The sequence below is a fragment of the Protomyctophum bolini genome (genome assembly GCF_963924005.1).
Source record: "Protomyctophum bolini genome assembly, chromosome: 1".
Taxonomy (NCBI): domain Eukaryota; kingdom Metazoa; phylum Chordata; class Actinopteri; order Myctophiformes; family Myctophidae; genus Protomyctophum; species Protomyctophum bolini.
The window spans coordinates 35,129,409-35,152,909 of record NC_137862.1 but is presented as its reverse complement, the minus strand read 5'-3'; the positions used below and the strand labels follow the sequence as shown (position 1 = coordinate 35,152,909).

Sequence of the window (23,501 nt, the reverse complement as noted above, 5' to 3'; positions counted from 1 at the left end):
TAAATAACTGCATCTGCATTACGTTACTGTATATGTCTTTGGCCCCTCAATTTGTAAAATAAATGTAAAAAATAAATACATATTTAAAACAAAACCTTTATACAATGGCAATAACTAGTACCAATTACAACTACTTAACAAACAATATCAGTTCAAGTTTAATTTATAACAACTATGCAAACACACAAATACTGCTTTGGGGGTAGTGTGGATTGTTTGTACAGTATGTTTTCATGTTTACATTTTACAGGCAGGTGGAATACTTGTTTATTGAATCTTGTTTTATATAGCACAGTCTGAGTACCATGTCACACCACATTTCACTACGCTACTCATATGAAAGAGTGAAAAATAAACCTTGAATCTTGAATTTCAATTACATTTCGAGAGGTGAAGGTGGTTATTTCATGTGGATGTCTTGGAAAGCGAAGATCACCACCACCCAGCCACTCCTTTATCTTCTTCGCTGTCTGCACTTACAATGTCCTTCACATGCTCCTGTAGCTCTGTGTTTAAGAACACTCACTCTCTGACATAAACAGCTGCTACAGCCCCTGCCTTCCATTGATTGATTGATTGAATACTTTAACTGTTTTAAAGAACAGAAAATATAGTTCTATTTGAAAAGGATGCTTAAAGGATTAAACCCAAGAAAGCAGTAAGCACTATATAGCTTGTTTCCATTGGGCTCCTGTGTATAAAATCCATCCAAATTGAGAAAACGTGTTGTTGCACTGACCACACTTAACTCACCAAGTACAGTATGATGTGGTCTCCACCTGGTGCTGTTGTTATCTTGCTATCTTATCAGTATGTTATCTTATCAGGGGGAATACAGAAAAGAAACAAATGGTCGTCGTCCCCCTCTCTCTCTCTCACATTTTCACGAAACAGGGGTCCGAACTTTTCAAGGCGACCTGGATTTAGAGTGACTGTTACCCCAGAGGGGGCCTGGACTAAGCTCAAGAACTTGTTTACAGTACAGACCTTTGTCAGTGGAATTACATTGCTAACAGCTTGGATCCGAGTATATATTCCTGTCAGCTACTGATATATCATGCACAACTACTGCCTAACCCATGCTCTGTGTCTGAGATGACGCTCCTGATGCGGTGACCCGACCCCGTTCATGTGGATGAATCTCCCTTTCTCAGAGTGATTGATTGATTGATTGAAAGATTTATTAACAGTATGCAGCAGCAGAATGGGTACATTTCAAGCACAACTCAATAAAAACTGTTAACTCTGGACGACACCATAAACATAAAGCATTACACTTGTTTTTATAGGGCCCACCGTTTTCAATTAATCAAAGATAATATACATGCAGTGAAGGGAAAAGGGGGGGGGGGGGGGCTAGACTTTTTAACGTGGCCAGTTTCGAATTGCAGCCGTCCTTACTTGTGCCCTTTGAGAGTGGTTTTGAGGGAGTCAAGGGATTCACATGTCTTAAATGACTGTTGGTAGGGCGTTCCAGTGAGGGATGGTGATTCAGCAATGAGCACTGCATGAGCACCCTTTTTCATTTTGATTTTTTTCATTGATCAATATAGAAACCAAACGAAGGGGGATTTTTGCCACATTTCTGTGTGTGCCATCTGAAATAGATTAAAAAACAAAACAACACCCAAGTGAACAACAAGTCCCATAATGCACCAATGAACAGCGGATATTCGTGTTCTACAGATTTGGCGCTGATCTATCCGGGTACTTCCATTCACTTCTTCCTTTCGCGCCGGTAACTGGAGAGCCGTGCGTCCATGTGCGCAGTGACTGGGAGCTGATAAGACCACTGAAATACTCAAATCCGAGCCACAACAGAGTTTTCGCGATGGATCCCGAGGTTCTGGTCGAGGCCCTTCGGGGCACCATGGACCCAAACCTGCGTGAGGCTGCAGAGAGACAGCTGAACGAGGTAAAGTTAAGTCTGGTTTGATCATGATGGTAAATGTAGGCCTCGTCCGTTTCTCTCACAACATCAAGATGGTTGTGATCATCATCGCGCAGACAGGATCAGCTTGTCGTTAACTTGAATCAGTTAACAGTCTCCTTGTAATATTTACTGACACCCGAATCACGGATTAAAGCACACAGCATCAACGTGGACACGATCGAACTATTTATTTTGATGACAAGCTTGTTTTGCTTGCCAGTGCCTCACGTCATATGTTAGCATTATGTCGAAATCTCGCTAATGCTGATGCTAACTAGCCAATTGCTAGCTTGTCACACAGGTTGTCAGTGTTGCTTCCTGGTACTGAAAACGTGATTCGTCTATCTAAAAGATTGCATTGTGATTGTACTTTATTATCTGAGAGGGGTACGGTGATTGTGTTGATGGTGGGGTTAAGTAATGAGCCGCTGCAAGATAATTTAAATGGTAGCAAGCTAGCTGTAGCTACTTGTTGGAAAACCAGCCACCTAGAATGGATACCAAAGGGATTTGTCAGTGATGTCACCAACAGCGTTAATGGTGTGCGTAGCTCGTAATTTCATGAAGCCCCGAACAGAAGGTTTATACTTGATCTTATGATCCTGTACTCAAGTGTCGCTTCGGCTTGACCACATCTATTGTGTTGCAAAATATGCGTGTGATGAAATATAAAGGCTATAACGGCGCAATTTTGCGGTTGAAGCAAATAAAACCATGAGTTCAAGGCAGGCCATGAGTCGGAAGCACTTCCGCTTCGAGGACGCTTAGTTGTGACATCACTGACGATACCGTGGGCTTTTTTTTCTTCTCGCTTGGCACAACCCTGCTACATCGCCTCTGCTCACGTGTCATTGTGACAAATCCAGCAGTGATGACATTCATTTTCTTCACCGAAAAACATTAACATTAGACAACCAGGCGTGTTTTTAATGAACACACATGTCGTGTCATATAAATAAATGGTCAGTCTTCATGTTGACGTGAAAAGTAGTTGACGTATGTTAACGTTAGGTAGGTTAGCTTCAATGTCATAATACCAGTGGTAGGGCTGAAAATAAATTGAAATTATTAAAGAATGCGCCAGAAGGCGAAACTGTCTTTTAAACAAAGGGTATATTATGATAATTTGGTGTCTATACTCCATGGGACATTGTAGCTATCCTTGGGATCTTGATTGGTCATTGGTAGTAGAAAAGATAAATGTGTACCACAGTCACAGATGGCAACAAGGCGTACATTTACCCATTGCCTGCTCTGTTTTTGTACTTTATAACAAGTTCATAACAAACACTGCTCAAATGAAGCTCGCAGTACAATGCATCGAGAAAATTAGTAGTAAAAGTAATGGAACATGAGTGCATTATGTATGAAACGCAACGCTTAGATCATAAGTTATATTACTGTTACACACATCTGATTTCATGTGACTGATGAAGAATTAATTCAGCTCTATGTATATGTATTGCTAAACATCTCCCAGCCATGATGTTATTGTAAACTAGAAAAGGGGCAGGTCTTTGCCATGCTGGGTGGCTTACAGGGCTGTGGCAGTCCCGCCGACAAATTCGTTTTGAAATATCAAAACCCTGTTTCACTAGACTAGACCATTTGACATTTTTGGGGTAAAATGGGTCCTTCCCCAGTCCCCACATTTGGAATGGAATGTTTTGCAAAAAGTCTTTAGAATGAGCTGCATGTGGACGGGCGGATGGACACACGGACATGGGCGAAAACCTAGTCTTCGCCTTTCAGCCTGGTGACAAGACAATAACACAGCTGTCTTTCAGTCGTATTGCTTCATAATTGGCTGTTTTACACAAACGAATGAATCAATTCCTCTTGATTATAATAATCGTGTGGCTGATAAGGTATTTTTAGGATAGTTGTTTGTCATGCCAATCAGTCACTTTGGGAGGTAGATAACTGTATACTAATGTTTTCTGACTTGCATTGATCAATTTGTATAATTCTTCAAATCAACAGGGTCACACCCAGGTAAACTTTGTGTCCACACTACTGCGAGTGACCATGTCTGACCAGCTGGATTTGCCTGTCAGGCAAGCAGGTGAGTCCAAATAAACCAGATTAAATGTTGAAATTATTTATTTGGACAATCTCTACAAGATAATAAGTGAAGTAGTGAACCTTAAATTAAAGTGCACTTGACAATTAAAACGGCTTTATAAAGGCTGCTAAAGAGTCATACGCTTTAAATTGGGTTTCATAAACATAATCCATCAGAAGTTTTGTAATGACTGCATAATTAATGCATTAATCTTGTGATTCATGTGCTTGTAACTCTGATGTGTTCACAGCCAATATTATTTATAGATGTCTTAAGACACCCAAGCAGAGAGCTTGCCATTGCATTTTAAGTTGACTGCTCCCTTGAGAAATGATCATGAATTCTACAGATGGCTGGTCTGCTACATATCAGGGGGTTTCATCCATTGTCATGTGTACATGACAAGTACAGTTGTATATCTTCCTATTAATTATGTTCTGAGCACATCTACACCAAATCTACAAGATCGGCTATTTCTAGTGAATGTTCCCCCCAGAATAGTGGGTGTAGGCAGGGTTGGTTAAGATTAATTAAATTATTTATATTTGCACATTTATGCAACCCGAGCAGAGCCATAGCTCTGTATGGACAATTTTGTGACGGGGATCTCTGGTTTATGAGTTCATCATTATTGTTTAAATTTGAATGATGGAAGAGACAACTAGTTGCAATAGCAGTCTTCTCGTGGCTTTTGTATTATTGGACTTGTGAAATCATCAACGCTTCCTTTCATAATGTCAACAATGTATTTGAACAAAAATGTAATGTTTCATCATGTTTACTTGGGCAAGTAGCTTACTTACTGCCTTGTCTGTAGCATTGTTTGACGTTATTTATCTTCTTATGAAGCTACTTACTTAGCTGTCCCCAGGAACAAGATTTTCCAATGATCTCCTGTGCATCTGACTCCAATGCAGCCAGACCGCATTAGATTAGTGATGAGTAACTGGCTGTATTTCCTCAATGATCCCCTGTTAACTCGACAGTTAATAGATTTCCCCCCTCACAGATGGATATGAACAAATTGAAAGACATCTAAATAGTTTCACCATATCATTTTAGAAAGTTGCAAAAATCTCAATTTGATTATCCAACTAGCGTAGATACAGTAGTCTTTATGGCACAACTGAACTCCAAGCGACCCTCAAACAGGGTTAGTCTGTATGTCTTGTCGTGGTAGTTCAGGCAGGCACGGAAATCAAGGTGGTCCCATGCTCATTGACCCTCCAGTTACACCTGGCTCAATCTCCAACACATGCACCCTCATTCCTAATGGTTCAATCTCGGCTGTCTTTTGAACATGGACAGCATAGCTCACTATCACCTCTACTTGCAGCTTGTCAGTGATCAAACTACCTCTATCTCCTCAGCCTCCTCCTGTTATAGCATTTAGTTAACTATGTCAGCATGTTAATTGTGTGGATTCATGTGGTTTATCATGTTTAATATCTCTGGAACTTTAAGTTACTCACCATGAAGGGCTAAAATGTCGTCATGTCCATGTAATAATGCTGTGTTTAGGCTTTAGGCTCAACTTTGGGAGTTTTGTCATCTCGTTCTGTCACACTTATCTGCAGTGTCATTGGAGCAGGGCCACACCTCCAAATGCAATGAAATATCATTGCAATAAATTGTTTAACTTGACTTAAGTGTGTCTGACTGACCAATCACAGCTCCCACTGTGTCCATTACGTGTCATAAGGTGTGGTGTAACTGGTTGTAACGGGATGGACAATACATGCCACAGAATGGTGCTGGAGATACCAATTTATGGCATCCCTGGCTTATGTCAACACCGCTTGACTCCCTACAGCAGAGAAGAGACATCATGAGTGGCACTGATCGATAGCATACACTTTATCAATAGCATTGGACAGGGAGGCTACTTATTAGACTTTCTTGTTTTCTTATGAGACTGAAGGGTTTACTTCAGTGTACACTGTAGCACTATTAATAATATTTAATTAGACATGAAGACATTTTTAAGTCTTCGGGCATTGCCTACCTCGGTCTGCGATGACAAGTACGGTAATAAGTATTCCATCACAATTTGGTGGTAGTGGTTTTCATGGGGAGACTCTCAGAATAACTGGCATACCTTGGAGTGTGCTTGGAGACATGTGCTTGGAGACTAACTCAACACCTCTTCGAAGCACACGGAGTAAGTTCCTGCTGTGTTGCTAGCTACGGGATCCTCCCATGTGGTTCTGGTTCAGTACTGAAGCCCATTTGTTAAAAGTTGTTAAAACGGATGTTTTGTTTATTCCCAAGTATAAGTCACGTTGACTTAAAGTTAGTCATGTGTTTTGGAAAATGTGGAGGATATTGTCTTCTCCTGTTTAAAAATAAAATGAGCCGCCAGCTTTTTGATAATGGCCTTGGCTATGGGAGTGGTGTGGTCACTGGGGCAGGGGTAGTGCTGGGTTATGGGATTGGGGGCATGCTCTGTCAGCATTGATAGGCAAGATTATGACTGCCCAGCCAGGGGCATAGACACATGTGTCAGCAGTCTGATGTCAGCGTCCACCCCACTCACCCCCCTCCCATTCCCTCAGATGTCGCTCTCCACAAGCCTACAGTGGCTATTAAGCCCAGTTGACACCTGAATGTTACATTCAGAGCATCTGAACTACACCCTGCGGGGTACATTTGTATTCCATGGAGATAAAGAGCTTGCTGTTTCATAATCCGTTATTGTAGGACCTCAAGTTTCTTTTCAGCTTGTTTTCTTGGAGTAGGAGCAGAGAGCACTAATGAACAAGTTGGAACAGATAGTTGGGAAACGTGCACTGTGAATGGACCCTAAAAAGTAAAAAAGGCTATAATGAATTGCATTTTTATAGCGCTTTTTCCAAGTGCTCAAAGCGCTTTACAATGGTTAATTCATTCATACATTGGTAGGTGAAGCGGCGAACAGTCGACGCCAGCGTCCTCACTTCCCACATTCAGACACCAATGGTGCAAAGCTCACACCAACCAACTCATTGGCTACATATTAATGCACTACCTTGCTGTTACCACATTGAGTTCTCAGTAATTCCTTTAAATATGAGTAAGTATTCTGAAAGTGCCATCTTATCATATGACTTTATCCTGTCATCTTATGATGGTTTCCCTCATACCTAGACCTCTGACTAACCACGGCCAGTGTCTTCGACTCAGTCCTTTCCGCAACTAATGATAATTAGCTAAGATGCTAAGAGAATGGGTGGAATAAAATATGCTAAGAAAAAATCAATTTATTTGAAATGGGTTTGGCCAATTAATTTTTTATATGAATAATGAAATCTACAATTACGAAAAGCAGATTTCCTCTACTAGGGAAATATAAATGCATATGAACAAACAAATGTTTCTGTCTATATCTAGGTGTGATTTACCTTAAGAACATGATAACTCAGCACTGGAGTGAAGGAGAAAATGCAGGCACAGAGACACCGGTCACAAACAACATCCCAGAGGAGGACAGGGTGTTCATTCGAGACAATATTGTGGAGGCCATCATACACTCACCCGAGCGCATCAGGTAACGCAATGGAGGTGGAGAGAAATGAGCAGGATTGTCTTCCAATTCATCATCTACCTTGTTCCTTCCCACTCACACTCCATGTTGTTTTCCTAATCTCTTTTTGCCCACCCCCAGCCTAAAACTGTCCTTGTTTCCTTCTCAGGGTCCAGCTGACAACATGCATCCACCACATGATCAAGCATGACTACCCTGGCAAGTGGACAACCATTGTGGACAAGATAGGCTTCTATCTACAGTCGGACAACAGTGCAGGATGGCTGGGCATCTTGCTCTGCCTCTATCAGCTGGTCAAGAACTATGAGTAAGTCTTCAGTTTAGGATTTAGTTCAAGCCTTATTTCACTTCTGTTTGTTAAAATAAAACCTAGTAATCCATTGATTGATCCGTTAAACAAATTGCCCTTGAGATATTGACTGAACTAGGGATGTCAACGGGTAGCCGATTAGCTGACAGTTAAGAAATATCGGAATATTCTTATCGGCTTCACGGATAATTTGCATAACAATAAATGCGTGTTCTGATCTTAAATCCCTTTATTTTAGATAGTTTTTTAGTAATAGTACAACATAAACATTACAGAGACTGTAGTTGTGACTGTACAATACTTTAAAACAGTTACCATGTTGTACACATGCCTAAAATTGCTGTTATTTGCACCGCTCGTTTAAATCAATGTATTTCAAACTTCAGCTTGTCACACTCCAGGGCTGCATGAACAGCACTCGAGCACTGTTTTCTGCCCCCTCAATGGCGCAAAGTTCTCTGTCGTACTTCAATGGCTCTGCACAACGGTAGCTTTGCGGCAGTCAAAACTAAAAGCGAGTGACAGCGAGACGAGATTAACACATGTTGACCGTATCAATGAAGTGGAGAGACATACTTGGCATTATTAAATCCATTATTGGCCTGGAGAACGTTTACAGCCTTCTCAGTCTTCCCGCAGTGGCATGGCTATCAAGTTAGCCATGTGCTAATATAGATATGTGTTTATCAGATGGGGACAGAGGGTTTTCTCGTCAGCGAAAAGTCAACAAACCGAACACGTTGATGTGCATGTTGATCTTCCTTAATAAATAAAAGGCTTAGCCCAAGTGGCCAGTGGCTTTATAGGTAGGTTGCTCAGATCTGGACACGACAGCATTGTATTTATTTATTCTTTGGACCCCATATAGCTGTACTAGGTAGACCCGCAGATTCATGCGTGCAGATTGATGCTTTGTTTATTGATGATTAAGCTTACAACAATTTATTTGTATTGTTAAATGTTGCTTTTTAGTTTGTCTTTTAAAAGGAGGATAAATGTATACCATTTGTTAATTATGTATACATGCATATTACATTCAGGGTATTAAAAAATAAGAAATCAACATCCGTTAATTAACGGCTGGGAAATTAACCGTTACCGACATCCCTAAACTGAACATCTTAAAACACACCACTACAGCAGGCCTATGAGTTAAGATGTATGTTTTGTGTTTTTTCTGTGTGAAACAGATATAAGAAACCAGATGAGCGCCAACCCTTGGTGGCTGCCATGCACATCTTTATGCCTATGCTGAAGGAACGCTTCATCCAGTTACTGCCTGATCCTTCCAGTGACTCTGTTCTGGTGCAGAAACAGATCTTCAAGATACTTTATGCCTTGTTCCAGGTATTTGCATCTGATGCTGCTTGAGGGCAAACGCATCCCATCTTTTCTATACGTTTCTTTTGACAGTATTATGCTCTACCGGTCAGCAGGAGTAAACACAATGGTATGAAATGGATTCTGCTGCTCTGCTGTGCAGGGTTGTGAATTGGTGTCACTTTTTGATGGTAAACCAAGCCGTTTACTTCACAGGAGCAGACCTGTGTACAATAATAGCACAGCTTAAGGCATCTGCTGGTCATGTCTGTGCTATTTCCTCAACAGAATGCATTATCATAAATAAATAAAATCCCCCTCTGACCTGTATATTGAAGAGACCATGGTCTGGTTGTGTGTCCACAGTACAACCTCCCGTTGGAGCTCATCAACAGACAGAACCTGACCGAATGGATGGAGATCCTGAAGACTGTAGTGGACAGAGCTGTGCCTCCGGTGAGGACAGAAAATGCATGCATACATAATATTCTATACTAATAATAAAATAGCTGTTTACAAATTGCTCAATGGTTTTACACAGCCTGGCTGCTCCTCTCTTGTCAATATTATCTACAGGAGACCATGCAGGTGGATGAGGAAGAGAGGCCTGAGCTGCCCTGGTGGAAGTGTAAGAAGTGGGCCCTTCACATCTTGGCCAGGCTGTTTGAGAGGTATCTAATCCAGCCATATCAGTCAGTGTTCTTTGCACTTGTAACAATGCGGCTGCTATGTTTTTGGTGCAAATATCAAAATCAAATTCTGTCCCCAGATATGGCAGCCCAGGTAACACAACCAAAGAATATGTCGAATTTGCAGAACTTTTCCTCAAAGGATATGCAGTGGCTGCACAACAGGTAAGAACTAGGACAGGTGATGCATAAAGCAATATGATTCTTCTCCCCACAGTAACTGACTGGATTGTCTCTGAAAGCTGTCTGCTGTCATTCTCAAACATGCTTGTTTTTGATCTTCTATCTTTTTAGGTTCTACTGAAAGTTTTATATGAGTACAAGGAGAAGCAATACGTGGCCCCCAGAGTACTCCAACAGACACTTAATTATATCAACCAGGGCATTGCACATGCCATTACCTGGAAAAACCTGAAGCCTCATATCCAGGTATAAATGCTGTGCGTGTGTAGATACAAAATATAGGATGGATGTGTTAGATCTATTACACTTTATTTAAAATTATATTGTATTTTGTATAATGTTGTGATTATGTAATCGGGGTGTCTTTGAAAAAGAGATCTTGCTCTCAGCGGTATTCCTGAAAAAATAAAGGTTGATTAAAAGTTTTATGGATAAACTGGTTGTCTTCAGTATCAACAGTGATATGGGTGTCGCTGACATTGATATCAAGCTGAGAACTTGATTGTACACATAATTGGTGTCTATGAAGCCAAACAAAAATGGATAAGAGTGTCATTCTACGCTTTTTACTTTGCTTGAAATAATTATCAGTCAATTACTGTTATTGAGTCAATAACTTAGGTCAGTAGTAGTTTTTAAGCATATACTAGAAAATGCTATCGGTGTGCCTTTTTCTTTTCAGTGAAACGTTTCTGCTTTGCTTGTTTTTATTTCAGGGCATCATTCAGGATGTGGTTTTCCCACTGATGTGTTACACGGACAGTGATGAGGAACTGTGGCAGGAAGACCCATATGAGTACATCCGCATGAAGTTTGGTAAGCTGAAAGACTGAATGCTATTTGGAGATGCAGGACTGGAGAGCATCAAGGAGAGTTGATGCTGGGTTAGTGTACTAAATCTATCTAATCATCCCTTCAGATGTGTTTGAGGACTTCATCTCCCCCACCACAGCAGCACAGACACTCCTCTTTACCTCCTGCAACAAGAGGAAAGAGGTGAGCTGATGGCATTCTTGGTCAACTCCCTAGGTAAACCTTTTGAACTTGCCCTCAATTTCAAGTGGGTTGGTTCGGAGGGAAACGTCCATCAGCATGGATCTGGTGCTGTGTTGTGATGCAAGGAAAATGTGCTATTTAATTATACTATGGATCAAAGATACCTTTAGATGGAGTACATTCAAATATACGGTATGTTATTTACTTGTTCTGTTTCAGGTCCTTCAAAAGACAATGGGCTTTTGCTACCAGATCCTCACTGAGCCTGCTTCTGACCCTAGGAAAAAGGATGGTGCCCTCCATATGATAGGTTCACTAGCTGAAATTCTGCTCAAGGTGAGGCCTTGACTGCTTCTTTGACAACCCCTTTAAAAAAAGAGTTTTTGTTATTACTTTTTATTTTATGGTTATTTTTATATTCTACTGTCTTTTATTCTTACAGTGAAACTGTAGTAGTAGAGCTTAGTCTTGAACAGATTTGTGTCTTTTCTTTTTATGATTTTATGATTATTCTAGGTGGTTAATTGGTTAGTTGGTTAATTTTGCCATTCCATGCAAATGGGAGATAAACCAGATGGCACTGTGGTGCCACATTATTTGGTCATTTGGTAGATTATGCCTTATGACTGTTCTTACTCCTGCTAAACAGAAAAAGATTTATAAGGACCAGATGGAGTTCATGCTACAGAATCACGTCTTCCCCCTGTTCCGCAGTGAACTGGGCTACATGAGAGCCAGAGTAAGTGATATTACACAGTGGTGGGACCACAAGCTCAGTCAGCGATACTTTATATGCTTTATATTCCTTTATTAGGACCTTTTAGTTGTCCCTGCAGAGTTTCTCAACTCTTTGACTTTTCCTCACAGGCCTGCTGGGTTTTGCATTACTTCTGTGAGGTGAAGTTCAAGAGTGACCAGAATCTGCAGACGGCCCTTGAATTGACACGTCTCTGTCTCATCAACGACAATGAAATGCCTGTTAAGGTAGAGGCTGCCATTGCCCTACAGGTCCTCATCAGCAATCAGGAGAAAGGTGAGCTAATTGAAACCTTCAACTAACTGCTCGCATACACTGTTTCATGACATGATGTTTTTTAATTACCTTAACTCAGTGGTTCCCAAACTGTGGCGTCTGCACCCCTTGTGGTGCGCCGGTGCCTTCTAGGGGGTGCGTGACATGAAAAGGCTAAAGGTGGTGCTATGGTTTTATTTTAACTATATTAACATATTATGCCATAAGTATATGCAGAGTATAGCCTATATGCTGCATATATATGCCATATTATGTGCATATATGGATAAAAATATAAATGCATGTCTTTATATAGCTTATGCAATTTATAGTTTAATGTGGGGGGGGGGGGGGGGGGGGGGGGGGTAGTTGCATGGCCAAAAAGGTCATTGATGCCTGGTGCAACCTATACGTGTTCTACCCTTGATGCCGGTGCACTCTGTGTCTCATCAGCTATTGCAACATAACTATTTAAAAAAAGAATGAATCAAAATGTGAAGGTTTTCAGAAACCTTAGGTCAGGCCCTAGAAGGCGTTCCCAGATTCGGCCTCAGGCATCAATGGGTTAACTAAACAGATAAATTAATCTAAATGTGTTTGACTATTTTGCCTGTTTGAACTGATCACTGCAACGGGCTGCCCGATCATGACAAAATTGATAGAATATGAAGTGTTTTTGAAATAATTTACTTTTATGTATTTTTCTGTGCACAAAGAACTAAATAGGGCATGCATGTTACAATATGTATTTTGAATAAAATGAAAGCTTTCCTTTAAACATGGAAATTGAATTGTCGAACTGAAATTATGTACAGCTCCAGAAACCTTTAGTCAGCAAGTAGGCTGAAACAACTCTTGTAATATGGATGTTGTACCATTCAATATTGTGTTACATTGTGCAGCAGTAATGGCAACTCTGATAATAGAGTAATCCACTGGTAAATCTCCCAGACCCTGTCCCAGTTCTTAACGAGTCTTCTGGGGCCTTTGAATATCGGGCTGAGCCAGGAAATGACCAAACATGAATTCACTTTAGAAACTCGAAAGGCATTGTTCATTTGCTTTCTTGCTAACAATACCATTGCACCGTATTCCTCAGCCAAAGAGTACATCGTCCCCTTCATCCGGCCAGTGATGCAGGCACTCCTGCACATTGTCAGGGAAACTGAGAATGATGATCTCACCAACGTCATACAGAAGATGATCTGTGAATACAGTGAGGAGGTCACTCCCATTGCTGTGGAGATGACACAGCACTTGGTAAGTGCACTTATAGACAATTTAATAGCATCTATGAATGCACACTTACTTAGCAGCTGACATCTCTTTGTGTTCCCACAATAGGCTATGACATTCAACCAGGTGATTCAAACGGGGCCTGATGAGGAGGGCGGTGATGACAAAGCAGTAACGGCGATGGGAATCCTCAACACCATCGATACTTTGCTCAGTGTGGTGGAGGACCACAAAGAGGTCAGCACAACCCACATGCACACACTGTTAGGACGTCACTTCCACTGGAAAGGCGGCTCTGGCCGTCTGTAATGCTAATGCCAGCACACGTCAGCCACCCACCAACTCTTAGGAACACACGTTCTGTTCTTTTACCCCCTTCAAAATACCTCAGGGGTTGAGGAGGCTTCCAGAAATAGTCCTGTGGCAACATGGGTCTGCTGCTGCTTGGAGAAAGGCAGTCAGTGGAATTTGGCTAAGCATGGCATTACAGGGACAATTCTTACTGTAAAGAATGGATTTTTTTTGTACAGTGCATAGTTGCAAATGGGAGAGTCTTTATTCCCAGGTGGACAGAGTTTTGACAGGTTTAGGTGTAATTTAAAAAAAATCACACCTGTGTGAAGTGAGGGGCGCTACTATATTAAAGTCTAACTCATGTTGCTATGATTAGGTGATGTAAAACAAACGGTGATAAAACAAACATAAATAAAATGTAAATTATCTTTATTGTTAATGGCATTTAATGTTTGTTAGGGACAAGATGATGTAAATTTTCCCTTCATTGTTAATGGCATTTTTAAAACAAACATTGAACTAAAAATAAACCTGTATATCAAAAATGTACAAGAATTTAAACAGTTTTAGTAACTGTTTAGAGCTTGTAATGTTTAGTTGTATGAGAGTAAAAACAAGTAGGATTTAAAAACCTCCCTCTGATTGAGAGAGGTAGTTTATTCCACAGTGCATGATTGGGACATGGAATGAAAATGAGCTATCACTAATCATAACACGGCAGCATGTGAAGGAAGGACTCTTCTCCCTTCTGGCTCTAAAACTATGGAATGAACATCCCATTGCAATCAGAACTGCAGACTCACTCCAATCTTTTGCTGTGTTTTGTCAGATCACGCAGCAGCTGGAAGGCATCTGTCTACAGGTGATCGGTACAGTGCTGCAGCAACATGTATTGGGTAAGCAGGTCTGGTTACTCTTGTACTGCCACATTCCACCTGGGTGGTGTTCAACTTCTAGTCTAGTCAACACATGCTAGGGACCCATTTTTTTTTATTGGATATTTTTCAGAGTTCTATGAGGAGATCCTGTCCCTGGCCCACAGCCTGACATGCCAGCAGGTGTCTGCACAGATGTGGCAGCTCCTTCCCCTTGTGTTTGAAGTCTTCCAGGCGGATGGTTTTGACTACTTTACAGGTAAGCAAATGTGAAAAGAATCTGCCTACTTAAAAATGAACTAGTATATCCTAAACATTTGGAACTATATAATGTTAAATGGGTTTCTTCTCTCTCTCTCTCTCTCTCTCTCTCTCTCTCTCTCTCTCTCCCTTTTTTTTCTTCGTTTATTTATTTCTTTTTATTTATTTTGTTTGATACATGGATGTCTGTTTCAGATATGATGCCTCTCCTTCACAACTATGTCACAGTGGATACAGATACTCTCCTGTCTGACACCAAGTACCTTGAGATTATCTACAGCATGTGCAAGAAGGTAAAATAATACTATTTTGGTTCAACACAAAACAGTAGTTTCTGTGGTTGCAAATTATTAAATAATGACTGTGCTGAACTAGGAAGTTGACCCGTTTATTTGAACACAGGTCCTGACGGGGGATCCAGGTGAGGACCCAGAGTGTCATGCAGCTAAACTGTTGGAGGTGATCATTCTGCAGTGCAAAGGCCGTGGCATCGATCAGGTCAGCACATTCCACAAGAACACAAATAATCCTCTGTTGGAGCAAAACCCATGCAGTATATCAGACTTGTTAGGCAGGCATAAAATCTCACTCTCAAATGTGATTAACTTGACAACTCACACCTTGCAGGTTGTGCCCTTGTTTGTGGCTGCTGCATTGGAGCGGCTGACAAAGGAAGTGAAAACCAGTGAGTTGAGGACTATGTGCTTGCAAGTTGCCATCGCTGGCCTTTATTATAGCCCCCCTCTGCTCCTCAACACCCTGGAGAATCTACGCTTTCCCAACAACACAGAGCCCATCACTAACCACTTTATTACCCAGTGGCTCAAAGATGTTGATTGCTTCCTTGGGTAAGTCCTGTTTCAAGTATACTCCCTTGATTTGAAAAGTGTTTTTGATTACTTTTAGACTAAAGGTCTTTGTCCACCGAGGTGTGTTATCCTGAATGCAGTGTATATTTTGAGTTGTTTACAATGCCACATTTGTCAGTGCCACATATTTACGCTATCTTGTAAGCTGCAGCAGTGTGACGAGCACTGAGCACCTACTTTGCACTACTCATTCACACCTGGTGTTTTTATGTGGTCCTGGATGGAGTTAAAATATTTCCAACTCTGGGGAGCTGGGTGAGTGTTTTAGAAGAGCGTCTTGCGTTTTCAGCTGGGGGGGGGTGGGGGGGGGTGGAATGCATTGGTGGACACAACCTAATGCTACATTCATTTTGTCACCCTAACCCTAGTGGTGACAAAAAGAACGGTCAAGAGTGTCCTGCTAAATTGCTGTCGACGTGTCGAGTCAGTGTTGCCTCAAGAGTTCATGGACTTTAATGTTTGTTTACAACTCATGAATGGAAAGGGTAGGGTTAAATGCCACAGAAAAATGTTTAATGGCAAGAATTTGTTTATTTACAGAACTGAGCAGGTGAGGGGAGAAAGAAATGGATTCATTTTTTTTAAACTAAATCATGGTTTATAGATGCTTTACTACACCATTAGAGCACTGATTTTTGTTAAGCCGTTAAGCTTTGATTTGTGCCACATCACACCCACCACAAAGCAAATTATAGCTTCCTGTAGCTAGCTTCCATTGAAAATGACTAATAGCCTGTTGCTTTGTCCTCGCTAGTGTGAACATGGCAAAAGGACACTCGACCACTTTCTCTGCTGTAAATCAACTAATTTGACCTTAGTATTCATAATTTTAATTCATGTTCAAAATGTCTGTACAGGATAATGTAAGGATGAAAGATTTCTCAGCTACTGTATAGTCTGCAACTCATCTCCTACCACTGTCTGTCAAAGTGTAAAAATTACATTGACTATGCTTTCCTAGTTTATGCATTATGGAAATATTGAAAGCATTTAATTTCCCCTCAAACAGCCTCCATGACAGGAAGATGTGCGTTCTCGGCCTCTGTGCTCTAATTGACCTGGAACAAAGACCCCAGGCTATCAACCAGGTGGCCGGCCAGCTGCTACCTGCAGCTATCCTGCTCTTTAATGGTCTGAAGAGGGCATATGCATGTCGAGCCGAACATGAGAATGATGACGATGACGATGATGGAGATGGAGAAGATGAGGATGAGACTGGTAAAATGCTACATTGTATGCTACATTGTATTGTATTGTATTGTATTTCAATCAGTGTGTTCTCGGCGTGCAAGAACAGTTGAGGGAGGGGTGGGGCTGTTCAGTGTTTGTGCAGGATATTAAAACGTATTAAAATCAGTTACACCGCTGTATTTCGCTACTGTGTTCTGAGAAAGCGGCAAGGTTCAATGCATTGTCTATGGAGAGTAGATCCTGCCGTTAAGTTCAACTTTAACAATGTCTCATTGTAGCAAGACAATCGGTAACATCAGCAACCAACCAGAAGCATGCTGTGGGACCGCGATGGTCTAGTGATCCGGTCACCTAGGCTGACAGCATTTTGTGACCTTTGCTGCGTGTCGTCGTCCCCCCCCCCCCCCCCCCCGATCTCTCTCCCAGTTTCCTGTCAACTTACTGTACATCTACTGTATCCATAAAGGCAAAACAAAAAGCCCTAAAAATGATCTATCAGATGTAGGTGTTAAATTGTTCATTCTCTCATACGTCGATCACGTCATTTTATTTTGCAAATGTCTGCTATACGTACATTTACTTGCCGGTGTAATTTAATTTTACTTAAGACCTTAAAAATTATTAGGAAGTCTGAAATATGAATTTTCAGTTCTTAAATTATTTGCTTTGATTAATGATTATTTATAAAAATCACACTACAGAAACAGGAGATCCTGTTGCCTCATGGCTCGGCAAGGCTTGCTTAGTTAAGGTTAATTGCGGAGACCTGCAGATGCAATGGTGTTGAAGTGAAATGTGTTTTTTCACTACCCCTAGCTGAGCTGGGTAGCGATGAGGATGACATTGATGAGGAGGGCCAGGAGTACCTGGAAATGCTGGCCAAGCAGGCGGGAGAGGATGGAGATGACGAGGACTGGGAGGAAGATGATGCCGAGGAGACGGCATTAGAGGGTTACACTACAGCTGTAGATGATGAAGACAACTTGGTGGATGAGTATCAGATCTTCAAAGCCATACTACAGAGTAAGTCACTTTTAACAATGAAAAGCTTCATTAAACACTAGTAAAGCCTAGCCCAAGATTTAGACTCTAGGCGTATTTATCGATTCTGACGTCCTCACACTATGAGAGTCTTAAGTGACCATATGGCTTATTTCTGGAATATCCCTGCCTCAAAGTAACACTTAACTTGTACAAATGCTAAATCTAAGCTGCTTTCCCTGCTGCCCCACTTGTCCGGTTTGTGTTCCCCCAGCAATCACACCCTGTAGGCCCGTAGTCGGAATCTGGCTTTTTCCTCCATTGTAAATGTGCAACAGAACCCTGGCCGCTAGGGGCCCTGTTGCACATTTACAATGGAGGGAAATCCAAGATGGATGCAAGATTCCGAGACAGTGAATTAAAACTTAAGACTTTTTTTATTGCAAACTACGGACCTACGGGGTGCAATTGCTGGGTGCATACAAACTGGACAAATATTGTATATAGACAATATTTTAGGCCAATAAAAAAAGACTATATACCAAATTTCCCACCCGTCCACCTCGACTGCCGGACTAGATGCTTGCCTGCTAAATGCATCAATGAACACAAAGGCCAAAAACAGATGGGGATATATAAATATTAAAATCTTCAATAATAAACTGAACTGCACATCAATATTTGTATAGTGTCCCTTTATGGATTTAACCTTCCCAGGTTAAATCACCTGGGAACTGGGAAGACTTAAGTACTCGTCATAATGTGTGTGAGATTTAATTGGAGATGGGCTCATTTATCCGTACCGTTCTATAATAAAATTTATGTATGAAAGAGCTGATCACATTTTCCCCTTCTGATGCAGATATCCAGACCCGTGACCCAGCATGGTACCAGGCACTCACACAAGCCCTTGATGAGGAACAGGGCAAACATCTTCACGACATTGGCACACTTGCAGATCAGAGACGGGCAGCACATGGTATGTCCAAGAAATGCTGTCGTCTCCATTATGTAAAGAAATAAAGAATTTCAATATGACGCATGTAAAGAAAATAAATAAAGAATTCCAATATGCCTTATTTGGAATCCTGGGCTATTTACTTGTTGTCTGCTTGCAGAATCCAAGATGATCGAGAAACATGGTGGCTACAAGTTCACAGTGCCAGTGGTGCCAACTAATTTCAATTTTGGAGGCAGTGCTCCAGGAATGAATTGAGTGATCCCTTCTCCCTTTTATTACTCTGTGACTGATTGTAGTGAAGTGAAAAAAGCTTGTGTTGTTCCCTTAAGTAGTGGCTCCAGAACTGGTTCTTCTCAGTCATTCTTCAATCTGTCAAATTGGATATACTAGCTTCAGAAGATGCGGGAAAGCAACCAAATGCAACCAATGGCTGGGGAAAACAAACCAAGAACTTGAGCACGACGCAAGAGAGGAAAAAAAGCTCTGAACAACGTCCTCTAGAGTCTGTGTGGACGGGATACCATGGCGGCAACTCTTTTTTTTTTTTCTCACTCAAAACAAAATTAGGGGCTTAACAATTTGAAATTGATATGAGGACTAAATATTTCATCGTTATAACCGTTTAGGCCAAACGGCCGTGGTAGGATTGTACCTCCGGCAGTAGTGTTATCTACGTTTTTTTTCCTGCATTGACAAATTATGTTATGTACATACAAGCCAAGGTTATTGATTTTCGAGTAGCCTTGCAAAACAGCTAGAGGCATTTGTAAGGTGTCAACTGTATTCATATGTAGCATATTGGATACTTCATAGCACTATGTGATGCCTGATCTCTGTAAATTAATGACTAGCACTTTCATATTGTTCAGGTCTCCTAGCCTTCTGTATCAGACTGCAAATTTTTTAAATCAATTAAGACTATTTAAAAACAAAATGGCTGTAATGTTACTTTGCAAGCAATTTCTCCTGTAATGACTGGTTGTCACATGTATTTGGTTACGGTGTGGATTAGGATAAAATATGCAAGATAACTTTGCCAACCTCGGAAACATTCTAGATTGGAAAAAGAGAATGCTCTTGGTGTTCATTTTGGGTACAGGAGGACATTTTGATTGTGAGCACTGAAAGTACAATTGGATACTTCATTGAAGCATGTACAATTGGACTTATCGTGAAAGTCTCAAGCTTTTGGTTGGGGTATGGATGAACCATCTATATATACAACAACGTATTAAAAAAGCTAAGGGAATTAATGCCCTTGAGTGTTTCCTTGTACACACATGTTTTGTTATGGTTTATGAATCATAGCAAATGCATGATTTAATTTTATAGGACTTCCTATTTTATGATTTATGGATTTTGTCCCAGTCTTGTGTGTCATTTGTTGAGGGATTGTCTTCCGTAGTGGTGCACTCACATCTGCAACCTAATCATATCCTGGATGTGTTGTACAGCGAATATACAGTATACAGATGTCATGACACAGGTCTTTAAAACCATCTGACATTTTGTTTAAAAAGGAAAAATATGGCCGACTCCAGAGGAGAAATTGTCTTAAAGGTCTTAAATATGACTGATAGGTCTTAAAAATATAACTTAATGAAGTTGCTGTTTAAAAATACTTTTATAAAGTTGCATTAACTTCAGTCTCGCATGTATTGATCACACTGCAAAATGAAACCAACATTGAATCAACGACTAAAAACTCAACCGGGATTGCCTAAATTAATTTACTTGGCAAGTGATTATGGGAAATTTATCTTTCAGACTTATTTTTCCAGTATGATTGTGAAATGGGTCTTATTTTGCATTCATAATGGTCTTAAAAAGAAAGTCTTCTAGTTATTTAACTCCAGATTTTCTTTTCTTTTTTTTCCTCAGTGTAGTGTCAAACCTGGATATAAATATTTTTTACCCTGTAGTATTAGTTCATAATTAATAAGTTGTCCTTGTACATAGCCCAGTGGTTTCCAAAGTGGGGGTCCCCAGGAGACGGAGTAATTAAATTTTTACTTGAAATAAGTAAAATTGTTATAAGGCATTATGTTTGAATATTATCACTATACATGATATTTGGGTCCCTACTAGTGCAGAATCGTTTGGCTTGGGGATCTGTGGCTTAATAGTCAATTTGGGGGTCCATGACTTGATAACCCCTGGTTCAGTCTACTGCCTCTGAAAGGGCACTGCTAGATGCAAGTCTAACTATGGGTGCGCTTAGAAACATGAATTTTCGCATGAACCTTCATCTTCCAAGTCATACTTAAAATATAACTTAGACTGACAGTACATTGAAGCTCATGTTATGCTCAGTCATACGATGGTGGTGTGGTGTGACGCTGAAAAGAACAGTATTGATTGAAATTTTTATTTCACAGTATGTAAAATGTGTACATTTCAAACGAAAGCACAAGTCAATATAAAAACTCTTGCATTGTGGACGAAACCATGATAAGCACATGACTTGTTTACATTAGGGTCTACCATTTTCAAATCAACATTAAGCTGTACAAATATACACTTCTATAAAAAAGATACAGGAAATAGTATAAAGAAAGTATAACTTTGACTGCACCCACAAATTAGGCAGTGTAGCCTAACTATTCACTAATAGATGCATCCAGTAATTTAAAAATGTGATTATATTATACTTTACAATTTTGGCATTTAGCTACTCGTACTAACTTATGAGTGACTCGACAATGACATGGTACTGGCAGTACGGGCTCTATTGTCACTATGGTGCCTTGAAACAAAGTGCATTACTGTCTGTATTTGAGACTGAGTACAATTTTACTTTGCAATGCTACATATCATGGGAAATCTGTTTTACTCCACTACCAGTACTTTTCTACATTTTGGGTCATTCCTAGTATTCAGTGCCATTTGTGTCCCCAGGTCATAATACAGCATATCTGTGTAAAATAAGCAAAAACACTAATTCCAAAAAGGTTTAAAAGTTATTTGTACCTCAGAGTGAAATAAATATCCAATAATCAATCCGGTATGCAAAAAGGATGATACTGTATTCGTATGCACAATGTCACACCGTCTCTCACACACACACACAGGGTCTGTTACATGAATGACTCGAGTGCTGCGTCACCAAGGTTACGTGACTGCTTTTGGGTGTCACTTGCCAAAAAAGCTGGAACCAAGGCTTTTTCTGATTGATTGAAGTATTTTACGGGGGCCAGTTTCGAATTGCAGCCGTCCGTAGGTGCCCTTTGAGAGCGGTTTTGAATGAGTCAAGGGATCCACATGTCTTAATGACTGTTGGTAGGGCGTTCCACATTTTGGTGGCATAGGAGCGAAAATAATTTAGTCCCTTATTTGTGCCGAATCTGGTTTGTATATGGTTTGTTGCACTCCCTCTGGTGTTGTGGGTGTGGACTTCGTTAACATTAAGGAAGTATTTAGACAGGTACATGGGTATCTTGGTGGTGTATCGAATCTTGTGGACCAGACCCATTGCAAGATACTGTAATCTGTCGTCGACCCTAAGCCATTCCAGCCTGTCAAAGTGGGCAGGGGTGAGGTGGGTTCAGGGGGTGAGGCCAAGTAGGAGCCTGACCAGTTTGTTTTTGGAGGTCTGGAGCCTTGTTTTAAGGGCCTTTGAGGTGCTGTGGTACCAAGAGGTGCATGCATAGTCAAAGAAACCTTGTACGAGGGCTCCTGTTAAGTTCTTCAAGGTGTTTTTGTTGACCAGTGAGGAGATCTTGTTCTTTGATTGACTTTTTTTAGTACGTTGGTGGCCATTTTATCACCGGAAAGATTAGCCTCCAGGATGGAACCTAGTTAGGTAATTTCATCTTTTCGTGTGATAATATTGTCACCCACTCTAACCAAGAAGCCATCTGCCTTAGTTGCTGAGATTACTATTTGATCCGAAGAGAATGGTTTTTCACAGGTGTAAGGATAGTTTTTTATCAGCGAGCCAGGTGCAGATTCTACCGAGTTGAGCTGAGGGTCTTTTCAACCTGCAGTTTGTTCCTGTCCGAGACCAGCAGTTCTGTGTCATCTGCGAACAGGAACAAGTTGATGCTACCTTCTTTGTGACATGCGACACCGTCCAATTGAGGGGCCAAATACATACAGTACCCGTAATGCAGAGAGTTAATTAAACTTAATTAAAAGTGCGTTCCCTTTCTTTTATTGGAGGGAGGTGTGCATGAATAGTTTTGGGTTAACGTACTTTGGTTATAGTTCAAAGGGGTGGAAAAGGCGAGGGAGAAGAAGAATAAGCAGGAAGAGACAGGGGCTGCTTTTGCTCTAGGGACAGCTTTTGTTGTTTTTGTCTGAAGGACAGTTTAGCGTTGCACACCTCGCTTGCCCCAAACTATCCCTCCAATAAAATCAAGGGAACCCCTGTGTTTAATTCACTTCACTCTCTGCATTACAAGTTAATATATATTTTAAATTACATTTAAGGCCCAATATTTCTATAAATGCTATAAATTGCTAAAAAACCTGTCATTTTGGGGATAAACTAGAAGAGAAAGGGTACATTTTGATCTGATTATTTCATAATGCTACTTTACATGCCCGTCGGGCGTCGGCCACCAGCAACTTGGGAATCTGATAATACCCGTTGTCATAGCACCCGTTTTAACTATCTGTCTGTGTCCCTTTTGTGCCCATACTGTAGGCTATATGAAGATCTCTGTATCTGACTGTCTGCCTGTGCCTGAAGAGTGCAAACTCACTGTGAAAAGTGGACTGGTTAAGTAATCAATTGGCAGGTGTGGGGTTGGCATGGCAATTAATCAATTGGCTGAGGCAGAGGCTGGAAATTGCACAGG

The 23,501-nt window shown here is 40.8% G+C and overlaps 1 protein-coding gene across 2 annotated transcripts; it reads left to right on the top strand.

Moving 5' to 3' along the window:
- Positions 1–1,727: 1,727 nt before the first annotated feature.
- ipo7 (importin 7) lies at positions 1,728–19,948 on the top strand. Of its 2 annotated transcripts, none has more exons than XM_080758641.1 (25): positions 1,728–1,915; positions 3,917–3,998; positions 7,368–7,524; positions 7,670–7,828; positions 9,022–9,178; positions 9,518–9,607; positions 9,728–9,822; positions 9,921–10,005; positions 10,135–10,269; positions 10,740–10,839; positions 10,943–11,019; positions 11,239–11,355; positions 11,669–11,758; positions 11,887–12,052; positions 13,131–13,291; positions 13,376–13,504; positions 14,391–14,457; positions 14,570–14,695; positions 14,893–14,990; positions 15,100–15,195; positions 15,325–15,545; positions 16,576–16,784; positions 17,574–17,780; positions 18,601–18,717; positions 18,857–19,948. In XM_080758641.1, exons 1-25 carry the CDS (start codon positions 1,832–1,834, stop codon positions 18,952–18,954), a joined length of 3,123 nt encoding a protein of 1,040 aa, XP_080614767.1. In that variant the 5' UTR covers positions 1,728–1,831; the 3' UTR covers positions 18,955–19,948. The 2 variants fall into 2 exon arrangements, with proteins under 2 accessions (XP_080614767.1, XP_080614766.1); XM_080758640.1 differs by having other exon boundaries at positions 16,576–16,799.
- The last annotated feature ends 3,553 nt before the right edge of the window (positions 19,949–23,501 follow it).

Bases quoted from the DNA above. Each gene is read 5' to 3' on its own strand.
- ipo7 (XM_080758640.1), top strand. From the start codon at position 1,832: ATGGATCCCGAGGTTCTGGTCGAGGCCCTTCGGGGCACCATGGACCCA. The intron at 11,020-11,238 runs GTGAGCTGATGG...GTTCTGTTTCAG, and splicing joins CCTGCAACAAGAGGAAAGAG to GTCCTTCAAAAGACAATGGG. The intron at 15,546-16,575 runs GTAAGTCCTGTT...CCCCTCAAACAG, and splicing joins GATGTTGATTGCTTCCTTGG to CCTCCATGACAGGAAGATGT.